The following is an 11,964-nucleotide window of genomic DNA, read 5'->3' as shown; positions in this document are numbered from 1 at the left end:
CTGAGGGCTGAAGCACAGGTGAGACACAGGTGCAAACAACATTGCTCGGGCACCTCCATTTTGGAGGAGGTGCCTTATATATGATGAAGTCCTCCGGCCATTGGCCGGGGACTCCTTAGGACGGCGCGCGCGGCCCCTTTAAGAGGAGGGGAGCGCGCGCGCGCGCGCCCTAAGCACAGGGGCCGGGAAGGAGCGCGCGCTGAGAGCAGAGCGGGAGGAGGACGCCGGGAAGGAGCGCGCGCTGACAGCAGAGCGGGGAGAGGACGCCGGGCACGGAGCAGAGCGGTGAGGGGAGCAGCGTCCCTGCCTAGCAGAGGGCAGGGACGCCAGCGCTACACTATGTTACATTGATTATACAAAATTATTTTTTTTTTCATGAATTATGACCTATTATGTTTTTAATTGTTATACCTTTAAATACATTGGTTGTACACTTGTTTAAAGGAAACATGTCTTGTGAAAAAATGCTATTAACCTGCAGATATGGGGTTAATCTGCAGATTAATAGCATTTTGAACTTGCCCAGCTATGGTACTTAGACCCCGGCTGCCGGGAGAAAATTAGCTTTATTCCGGCATGGCTTCAGTCACGAGGCAAGAGCTTCCTTTGTTCTAAGGAATTATATCAGACTATCTGGAGCCAGTGGTCAGTGATGAATATTGGGGTTTGCATCGATCCAATATTCATGAGAGATATATTTTTGGCGTTGTGGCGAAGGGACAAACATAATGCATTCACTCATATCACTGTAAGGTCGGACGAAAACCTTGAACTTAATATTGGTCAGATGGATGATGCTATCCATGCCATGTTTCATCTCTATGAAAAGGTAAAATCGTGATAGGTGACATGACAACAATATATCCTGCCTGGGACCTCCAGGAGAAAAGATATCCTGAAAGTTGGGGATCTCATAAACTTTTAAAAGACCTAGCACATCCATGACCAACCCTCCATATGAGCTCATAAAAAGCAGAGTTTGAGTTTTGTAATTTGTCAGTCTTGAAAGGTACAGCTTGCTGTGGTTCTATTTTCCTAAAAAGACTACCTCTCTCTGCTAATCTCTTAGCCATTTCCATGACACAGGTTTAGTACTTTTTCTTTTGTTATCCCTTTTATTTCAAGTGATTGTATATACTGTATTGTTTTGTTGCCATTTTGTAAAATCTTTGTATGTTTTTTTATAAACACTGCCTATCTTTCCGGATTAAATATGTAAAATTTAATAGCTCCATTCCGCTTGCTCTGTAAACCGCACCCCTGAAGCCATGCACTACTTGTAACGGATGTTCAATCGGCCGGTATAAATGATTGGTGGTGGCAACTAGTGGTTCCTTTTGTTATTGTGTAGTTGACAGTGATCGTGTTGGGGTATACTGTATATATTCCATGCATTGTAATCGAAGGTGTATATACCATACGCTCACTGTGAGTTCCCCAATAATTTGTCTAGTATTGGAAACAGCTATGGCCTCGTCCATCTCTCGTTAGCCAATTGTGTAATTGTCCTGACGATTGGAGGCAGCAGAGTTGTGTCCTCTGACAAATTAGTGGCAGCGGTGGGATCTGTGGGATCTCTCTGGTGTGTTCCCTGTCAGATTTTTTTTTTATCAAGATGGCTACATAAATAATCCACTCTTATATTTTGGTTGGAAATAATCATTTTGACCATTTATATTCACCACACAGTTGTTTTTAGTTAGGCTCTGTTCACATTCAGCATTTGTCAGGACAGTGTGTGGTACCATTCCTATGCCAAAATGACCAGGACCTTGACGGACTTATAATAAGTAATAAGTTGGTGAGGACCATTAGATGTCATTTGATTTAGTATGATGTCACAGCACTCAGAAAATATTCTAATTGCACATAGCAACTAAGTATATTCCACTTTCGAAATTCCACTATAAACTATAAAAAAATATTCTAAATTCTATTAACCAGGATAAGTATGTTCCATAGGTGCCCATAGAAGCAGACCATGCTCTTCAGAGAAAGGTCTAGTCCTGGTTGATCCTATCCTCATTGCTGTTAGGTAGGGGGGTGATGTAGGACTCCCTTCTTCAAAGGAACGAGCTGTTAAAATATAAACAGATGAAAGAAAGCGGATGGAAGGAGAAATACAGTTATTTTGTCCTGTTTGACAAAATCCAGCACAATTTTATTATTTCTATATGGCCTCTTCTTTACTGTGTACACTAAGAACTTTTTCAGTATTGTCTATGTTGCTCTTGGAATATTTTCCATGCATTGTATTCAGATAGCACAATATCTCTTAGAACTATTTATTTACTTTACTCACTTATATAGCACCATTAATTCCACAGAGTTTCACAGACAATATTGTCACTGTCCCCATTGGGGCTCATAATCTAGATTCCCTATCAGTATGTCTTTGTAGTGTGGTAGGAAACAGGAGAACCCAGAGGAAACCCACACAAACATGGGGAGAACATACAAACTCCTTACAGATGTTGTCCTTGGTGGGATGTTGAACCCAGGACCCCAGAACTGCAATGCTAACCACTGAGCCATATTTCAACCCTTATGGTCCCTGACACCTGCAGGCTTGTTTCCTTAGCTTGTACCGGCCTCTGTTTATATGGCGCTTTGGATGGCAGCCCAGGTGCATTCACCTCTTTCTTGACCTGTCTTTGTACAGGCTATACCCCTCCCAAATGCTGCCTCTGTTTGTGGATAAACAAAAGGCTCAGAGCAGAAATGAGGAAGAACCTTGTCATAGAAACAGGGAAGAAATCAAACAAGAACATAGAAGGACTCAATGATAGTCAAGGGACAGAGATCTAACCACAACCAGAAGGTCAGAGACAATAATGCAGGACTAGAGATCCAAGCAGAAGACTCACACTGCAGGGGACTGGTCTGGCATCAGAGGAGATTGCCCAGAACACTGTAGGTCAGACACTGCACAGAGGTAAGCTGTATAATGTGGTTTAATCCATGAATGACAAACACATAGCTCATTGTGGAACTTAAAACATATAGTTTATTATGACTTAGTAGTGATGTTGATGCCTGGGTCTACTACAGCAGAGTTTTAAGGAACATAAGATATAATATTTATTATTGTATAAGCATTTCGTTTCTTCGTGAGTCGACCGCCATATTGAAAGTTTTTTTCGGGATTGGAAGAAACACTGCTTTTTCAGATACGCTGACACTTCTTCATTGGGAGTTTACAGAACTTTGTAATCAGAAGCTCCAGGCACAGCACACGTTTCTGAAACAAAAATCAAATAATTTTATCTTATCCTGGACAGCCCCTTAGCATTTTCTCTATTATACAATTTATTTGGTGAAATTTGCCCAGTAGGGCAAAATAGGGCAGCACGGTGGCTCAGTGGTCAGCACTGCAGCCTTGCAGCACTGGGGTCCTGGGTTCAAGTTTCACGCAAGGACAACATCTGCAAGGAGTTTGTATGTTCTCCCCGTGTTTGCGTTGGTTTCCCCTGGGTTCTCTGGTTTCCTCCCACATTCCAAAGACATACTGATAGGGAATGTAGATTGTGAGCCCCAATGGGGACAGTGCCAATAATGTCTGTGAATTGTAAAGCGCTGCGGAATATGTTGGCGCTATATAAATAAAAAGATTATTATTATAGTATCCTCTGCTACAAGAGGGTGCGCACTTACTATGGATTATAACATAGTAACATAGTAACATAGTTTGTAAAGCCGAATAAAGACTTGCGTCCATCAAGTTCGACCTGTTAGTTCTGTAATTGCTAAAGTTGATCCAGAGGAGGGCAAAAACCCCAAATGATTTAGCCAATCTTCACCTGAGGAAAAATTCCCTCCCGACTCTGAAACCAGCAGTCAGAATAAATCCCTGTATCAACCTACTATTTTATTCTATTTTTAAGTATACGCTGAAATCTGCCTGGTATCTAGAAATGCATCCAGTCCCCGCTTGAACTGGTGTAGTGAATCCGACATTACCGTCTCCTCACTCAGTGAATTCCATATTCTCACTGCTCTTACCGTAAAGAACCCCTTCCTATGCTGGTGCTGAAACCTTTTCTCTTCCAGTCTTAGTGAGTGCCCTCTTGTTACCGTATTATCCCTCCTTTTGAACAAATCCCGGGCAAGGTCTCTATACTGTCCCCTAACATATTTGTACACATTTATTATGTCCCCCCTCAACCTTCTCTTTTCCAGGCTGAATAGTCCTAGTTTTGCCAACCTCTCTGGGTATTGCAGTCCCTCCATTCCCTTTATTAATTTTGTTGCCCTCCTTTGTACCTTTTCAAGCTCATTTATATCCTTTCTATATATTGGGGCCCATAACTGAGCACAGTATTCCAAGTGTGGTCTGACCAGTGCTTTGTACAGTGGAAGAACAATGTTCTCATCCTTTGCAGCTATACCTCTTCTGATACATCCCATTACCCTGTTCGCCTTTACAGCAGCGGCCTGACTTTGGGCACTCCAATTTAGTTTGCTATCAATCAAGATGCCCAAGTCCTTCTCCATCTCTGAATTCCCCAATGATTTCCCATTCAGTGAGTACTGGTGACTTCCATTTTTCCTTCCCATATGTATGACCTTACATTTCTCCTCGTTAAACCTCATTGGCCATTTAATGCTCCACCTACCCAGCTTATCCAAATCCCTCTGTAGGTCTGCACTGTCCTCTTTTGTATTAATTGTTTTACATAACTTTGTGTCATCTGCAAATATTGATATTTTACTATTTATCCCGTTGACTATGTCGTTAATAAAGATATTAAATAACATTGGGCCTAGTACAGACCCCTGTGGTACCCCACTAGTGACGCTTACCCAATCTGAGTATATTCCATTTATAACCACCCTCTGCCTTCTATCCTTTAGCTAGTTAGCTACCCACTTGCAGACATTTTCCCCCAGCCCCATCATTCTCTATGGCTCTAGTTGGCACTGTCCACAATTAACCTTCCATCTTGTAACAGCTGCAGGCAGAAATATGTAATTTAAAGGTACAAAAGCTTGGCTGTCCATTGTGTCCATAGGTTCCTAAACCAAAGAGGCCCCTCTCATCCAACATCTGATTTGCTCAGAAAGGGGCTTCCAGTTCTAAGACCTCCACTGTTCTATATAGCGTGGGATATTACAGTATATATGCCATAAAATTCAGTTTTGAGGAAACTCGTGGTGCACCATCATAGCGACTGAAGATTGAGCTGATAGTGTTTTTCTGCAATTTACAATCCAATGCATGAGTTTAAAGACACAGTTTTGCGATATATTTTAACTTCACCTGGTTTCTTAAGGTGAAACAATTCAAAACTTTACCAAGCACATAAAAATCACATAATATTGAGAAAAAACAGAAGTGTGGACTCCCAGACCTAAAAGGAACACTTGCTGGGTGGATTACTGTGTGTGATGTTGAAGAACTGAGAACATAATGCATACCTGTTCAAAGCAATTTTAGATGTTCTACAATAAACAATACGTTGTGTTTTATTTCCCCCGTTGAAGACTCTTTAAAGATATTGTATTGTAATGTAAGTTTATTTATAAAAAGATTAGAAAGGAACCTCGACACTCCAATGCAAAAGATGTTCAAAGGAACATCTTCATTACATCAAACAAAACAAAGCAACGTTGCGACTCACATCTGAGTCTTTATCAAGCTTGATCAAACATTTCTTTTTTCTTGTTTGATGTAATAATGAAGATGTTCCTTTTGAAACCATCTTTTGCATTGGAGTGCTGCATTTCCTTTCTACTTTTTTGTCTTGATCAAGGCTGATGGACTCAGGCATTATGCTGTGAGCAATGCTCAATTGAGTGAATCGACTGGATTAACCCCAAGATTATTTTACACCTCTTTCTACTTTATCTCCTGCAGATTTGCGCCAGTTGAATAAAATAGATTATTTTATTAACATATAATTAAAATCCAAATAAACTACGTAAAAGTGGGAAAGAAACTAGAACAGACAAAAAAAACCTACAAAAGCCAGACATGTCATAATATGTCCACCAGATGGAGCCAGCGCTCTAAATCACAATAATCACTGAACCATAATTATATGAAATCAGATACACCATATTCTAGAAAAGAAAAAATTACTGTGTAGCTTAACAAAGTAAATATACTGCAAGCTTAAATCACATAAAGTGCTGTAAGCTAAAGTACAAGTCAGCTACAATTTATATAAGGTGCAATTAGTAGTGCACAAGATGCTGGCACCTCCTCAAGACCACAGATACTGCAAGTGCAAAATAAATTCACATAAAGTGCATAAACGCGCACGTTTCGCGGCTTGCTTCTTCTTGGGTTTCCTCATCTGCCAAGGTCATATAATTATTAATCATTAATGATTTATTTATTTCTATCTACCATTTTCTGATCACTGTTATTGTTTTTTATTTAATGATCCCCTATATCTGTGGCTTTATGGAGGTGCCAGCATCTTTTGCACTACTAATTGCACCTTATATAAATTGTAGCTGACTTGTACTTTAGCTTACAGCACTTTATGTGATTTAAGCTTGCAGTATATTTACTTTGTTAAGCTACACAGTATTTTTTTCTTTTCTAGAATATGGTGTATCTGATTTCATATAATTATGGTTCAGTGATTATTGTGATTTAGAGCGCTGGCTCCATCTGGTGGACATATTATGACAGGACTGGGTTTTGTAGGTTTTTTGTCTGTTCTAGTTTCTTTCCCACTTTTATGTGTTTTATTTGGATTTTAATTATATGTTAATAAAATAATCTATTTTATTCAACTGGCGCAAATCTTCCGATTGTTTGTAGGTTTAATATTTATTATATGGAAGTGCTTTTGAAATTTTTGGGCTAAAAAAATGTTTGGGATTTATCTCCTACAGGCTCATCACTATGGCCATGTCACCTGAGGTATTTCAGGAGGTAGAAACCACTACTTGCCTCTTGAGTGGAGTGTCCTCAATCGCATCGAAGATAAGTCGGGCAATTTTATCAGTACTTTTATTCATTCGCTTTGGAATTTTGCTTCTTGGATGTAAAACAGTATGGCTGGATGAAGAGAAAGATTTTCTTTGCAACTCTACAAGGTTACTATGCCTGCCGAGCTGCTTTGATGAGTTCTCTCCTATCTCCTCCTTCAACCTTTTCTCCTTACAAATGGTAGCCCTGCTTACACACTCACTATGTGTGGCGTGCTTTGCCCGATCTACCTTTCAGGCACGGAACGGCTGGTTACAAGCCCAACTTAGAAGAAAGAAAGTACAGTTCAACCTTCATTTTATTGGACTGATAAGTAGGATTATTATTGAGGTCCTCTTCATTCTAACATATTATAAAATAACAGAAGGCTTTGTACACCGGAGGACAATTCATTGCCAATCTACACTTTGTGAAAAATTCGTTATATGTACAGACGTAAATTCAACTGTGAAGAATATCTTTAGCTTGTGTCTATGTGCAGCATCTGGCATCAGTGCCATGATCTGCTTGTGGGAGTTAATTGGCAGGTTACCATTCATGCAGCACATGAACAGTTCATCAACCGCTCAGGTGCCTCATAAAAAACAGCGCTTCTAGGTCATTCCATCTCCAACCTTACATTTTATTGCAGAATATATCTGTGGATGTGAACAGATTGTCGACATCTGCAACATGAATAACATTTACACCCAACTTCTGCGCTCTCTTCCAGTAACAAATGTCAGCAGAAACCAAACATTTCCAATGAAGATTATGGTCCAAAGTTCACATACACTTCCGATATATTACAATTATTAATAAATGCCTCATGTTTTTAAGAACAGAATTAATGTCAAACACTAATCTGTTGCATAAGTGATGCACACGGAAGAAGAAGGACCCCATTGTCTAGCTAAAGGATTGCAAACACATTAAAGTAGGTATCAGTTCTAGGTAACTGAACTGTCACCAGTGTTGTATGAGTAAAGACTCTACTCTTGTTAAAGGGGTTGTCCACTACTTTCACATTGATGCCCTATCTGTACGAGAGGGAATCAATGTATAATCGGCCGGGGTCCCTGCACGCGGCACCTCCGCTGATCAGTTATCGGCGCCGGCGGAAGTCCTTACCTGCGGTGCTTGGCCATCAAGTTGTGGTGGCCGACGGGGGGTACTACACATCCGCCTCCCATTCAATAGAATAGGAGGCGGACGTGCAGTAACAAGCGCCGGCCACCACAACTTGACCACCAAGCACCGCAGGTAAGAACTTCTGGCTGGCGGCCGCCGCCGGCACCGATAACGGCTGATCAGCGAGGGTGCCACGTGCGAGACCCCGGCCGATCATACACTGATGCCCTATCCTATGGATAGGGCATCAATGTGAAAGTAGTGGACAACTCCTTTAACTGGTGATTATTTTTTAAGAAACGGACATATATAGCTGCAGCTTGTGCTATGTGTTATCATACGGTTACACTATATGATTTGGCAGTTTATAGCCATTGATAGCAGCAGGAGTGTAAACAGAAAACTATAGATATGAAACAAAAAACAGCATGGGCTACACTTCCTACCAACAGAACCTCCAAACACCCTACTTGCTTTTTAAAGTACAGTAGCAACCAAAAGTTTTGCATTTTTTTAGTGTGATTACTTCTGTCTGGTAGTTGTGATGCCATTTCTCTGGTGATGAAATGAAAGTGCATGAAGTTGTCATCATACAAGACCATAATTTTAACCAAAATGCTTTTGAATATACAGTAGATATGGTCATTTAGTTAAAGAAAACTGACGGACAAAAGTTTTGCATATACTATTTATTGATTTACAACATAGAGAGTAATTCACTGTTTACAATGCCATAACTTAGTATTTTATAGCATAACCTCTTGCTTTAATTACTGCACCACACCTACGGGGCATTGAAGCCACTAGGGTATTCAAAACATCTTAAGAGATCTTGCTCTATTCCATTTGCAAATCTGCAAAAATTCATCTTTATTGCTATGATTAAAGGTCCCAATTTGTCGCCTTAACTCATCCCAAAGGTGCTCTATAGGGTTTTAATCAGATGATTGGCTTGGCCATTGCAACAGGTGAACATTTTTCTTTGCTATTGTCACGGGTGTGTCGCCACGAAGATCGTCACGATTACACAGCCTGACTTCTCGCAGCTGACTTTTTGGTGCTTTGTGTTTTCGGCAGTGAGGGAGTTAATTCTCTTTCTCTCTGTGCTAGACGAGGTCCAGCCTCGCCCAGCTGCAATCAATGCTGCTGTAGTGAGTCTCCTTCAAATGCCTGCTGGTCTGTTTGGGAAGTGTCGGTGAAAGCTTTTCATACAGACTTACAGAGCGGATCGTGGTATTTGGAGTTTCTGAGATAAGTGTATTTGGAGTGTATTTTCCCTTCCTCGCTTTATCATTTATCTCCTTTCCCGTTCGTGTTCCCTCTGTTGTAGTAGTGTAGTCTTTGTATGCAAGGTGGTTTTGGTTTTTCCCTTGTACTGTCTCGTTCGTCTAAGTACTGTGTGTGGGCATATTATTACTTGTCCTCTTTGTTGTGATCGGGGTCCTTCTCAGGACTAGATTACTTAGGTGCAGGGATCCTCAGGAGGTAGGGGTTACGCTGGCGGCCTGGACCTCTGTACCTTTAACAGTACCTCCAGGTTGAGGGATTAGTCAGGGCCCCAGCTTAGGGTCAGCTTAGGCCCCTACCTCCAGTATACAGAGACAGTGTGACATTTTCACCGACCCACTTAGTTTTTCTCCAGCTACCATGGATCCAGTAGCCGGTCTAGCTCGGCAGTTGCAGAGTTTGTCCATGGAGCTGGCGGACGTTAGGTCCAAGGTTTTGCATCCTCTGGAGCAAGCCGGACCAGAACCTAAAGTAGCTCTCCCTGACAGGTTCACTGGGGGGCGGGACAAGTTTTTTGTTTTCCGGGAGGCATGCAAATTGTACTTTCGGCTGCGGCCTCGGTCATCGGGGAGTGAAGAACAAAGGGTGGGAATTGTCATCTCGCTCCTACAAGGGGACCCACAATCTTGGGCGTTCTCTCTTCCCCCGGGCTCCCCGGCTCTCCAGTCAGTGGATAGGTTTTTCGCTGCTCTGGGACTCGTATATGATGACCCAGATCGGATCTCCCTTGCTGAGTCTAAGTTACGTAGGATCCAGCAGGGAGATCGTCCGGCGGAGGAATTCTGTTCGGAGTTCCGTAGGTGGGCCACGGACACCCAGTGGAATGACCCGGCTCTTAGGAGCCAGTTTTGTCAAGGTTTATCCGACAAATTACAGGATGTGTTGGCACAGTATGACTCTCCCGCGTCACTGGAAGCCGCTATGGCCCTGGCTATTCGCGTTGACAGACGGCTTCGGGAGAGGTGCGGGATAACTCGACCCCCTGTGATGACTCCACCTCCTACAAGGTCCCCTCATATGGTGGTTCCCCTGTTCAGTCCAGAGGAGCCTATGCAATTAGGAGGGACATCATTTCGGGGGAGGGGACCGGTGGTGCGCCATAAGACAGGAAGGTGTTTCTTCTGCGGGAGAAAGGGACATTTTATTGGGGGGTGTCCATCCCGTCCCTTGCAGAGTGAAGAGTCGTCGGAAAACTGTTGATCCCAGGTTGTGTGGTGGACGGCAATCTGGGAGTAGGTATTTCGTCCCTAGGTTCGTCTCAGTTTCTCGTACCGGCGGAGGTGGTGGTGGGTACGAGAACTGAGAGGATATCTGTTCTTCTGGATAGTGGGGCCGGGGCTAATCTGGTTGATGCTCGGTTTGCCCGGGTTCAAGGTATGCGATTGAGTGAGTTGGCTAAACCCATCCCCATATTCTCGATCGATGCCAGGCCTCTCGGTCAGGGAAGTTTTTTGCAAGCTGTGCATGACGTAAAACTTCAAGTGGGGGCGATACATAAAGAACTGTTGTCTTGCTACGTGTTGGAGGGTCTTCCCACTCCTATAGTGTTGGGCCTTCCTTGGTTAACTAAGCATAACCCGGTTATTAATTGGCAAACCAGAGAGATAAGCCAATGGAGTAAATTCTGTAATAAAAACTGCATGAACACGGTCATCGGTGCGGTTACTCCTTGGGTCTTACCTCCATTTCTGGCGGACTTTGAGGATGTATTCTCGGAGAAAGGGTGTCAGGAACTACCTCCTCATCGCGAGTATGACTGTTCTGTAAAACTGCTCCCTGAGGCCAAGTTACCTAAAGCTAGGTTGTATAACCTTTCTGGTCCTGAGAGGCAGGCCATGAAGGATTATATTTCAGAAAGTCTGGCTAAGGGGCATATTAGACCTTCATCTTCACCGGTGGCTGCGGGGTTCTTCTTTGTTAAGAAGAAAGATGGAGGCCTACGCCCTTGCCTGGATTTCCGTGAACTTAATCGGATTACGGTCCGAGATCCGTATCCACTCCCACTTATTCCCGATCTCTTTAATCAGATCGTGGGCGCCAAATGGTTCTCTAAGTTGGATCTCAGGGGGGCGTACAATCTGATTAGGATGAAGGAGGGGGATGAGTGGAAGACGGCGTTTAACACTCCAGAGGGGCATTATGAGAACCTTGTCATGCCATTCGGTCTGACTAATGCCCCGGCGGTGTTCCAACACTTTGTTAATGACATTTTTCGCCGCCTGGTGGGACAGTTTGTTGTCATATATCTGGATGATATCTTAATTTACTCGCCGGATCTGGTGTCTCATCAGGAGCACGTTAGGCAGGTGTTACAGATCTTGCGGGATAATAAACTGTATGCCAAATGGGAAAAGTGTGTGTTCGCCGTACAGGAACTCCAGTTTTTAGGCTTCCTGGTTTCAGCGTCCGGTTTTCGTATGGACCCTGGGAAAGTGCGGGCAGTTCTTGAGTGGGATCGGCCAGAGAATCTTAAGGCACTACAACGTTTCCTGGGGTTTGCTAATTATTACCGGAAGTTCATTCGTAATTTCTCGTCCATGGTTAAGCCTCTCACAGACATGACTAAAAAGGGGACGGATTTTTCTAGGTGGTCTGACAAGGCTTGTCAAGCATTCTCCTGC

At 42.9% G+C, this 11,964-nt stretch overlaps 1 protein-coding gene across 1 annotated transcript; it reads left to right on the top strand.

The window, feature by feature from the left end:
* The first annotated feature begins 2,699 nt into the window (after positions 1-2,699).
* On the top strand, positions 2,700-7,972 carry LOC141170353 (gap junction beta-1 protein-like). The gene is made up of 2 exons (XM_073655153.1): positions 2,700-2,935; positions 6,850-7,972. The coding sequence occupies exon 2, from the start codon at positions 6,860-6,862 to the stop codon at positions 7,541-7,543; it is 684 nt and encodes a 227-aa protein (XP_073511254.1). The 5' UTR covers positions 2,700-2,935; positions 6,850-6,859; the 3' UTR covers positions 7,544-7,972.
* Positions 7,973-11,964: the final 3,992 nt, after the last annotated feature.

This window comes from Phyllobates terribilis, unplaced genomic scaffold, assembly GCF_046119375.1.
Source record: "Phyllobates terribilis strain yellow unplaced genomic scaffold, ASM4611937v1 Scaffold_1__5_contigs__length_1240528914, whole genome shotgun sequence".
In the NCBI taxonomy this organism is placed as follows: Eukaryota; Metazoa; Chordata; class Amphibia; order Anura; family Dendrobatidae; genus Phyllobates; species Phyllobates terribilis.
This window is presented reverse-complemented; position numbering and strand designations above follow the sequence as displayed.

Excerpts from the sequence above, each read along its gene's own strand:
- LOC141170353 (XM_073655153.1), top strand. The coding sequence starts at position 6,860 with ATGGCCATGTCACCTGAGGTATTTCAGGAGGTAGAAACCACTACTTGC.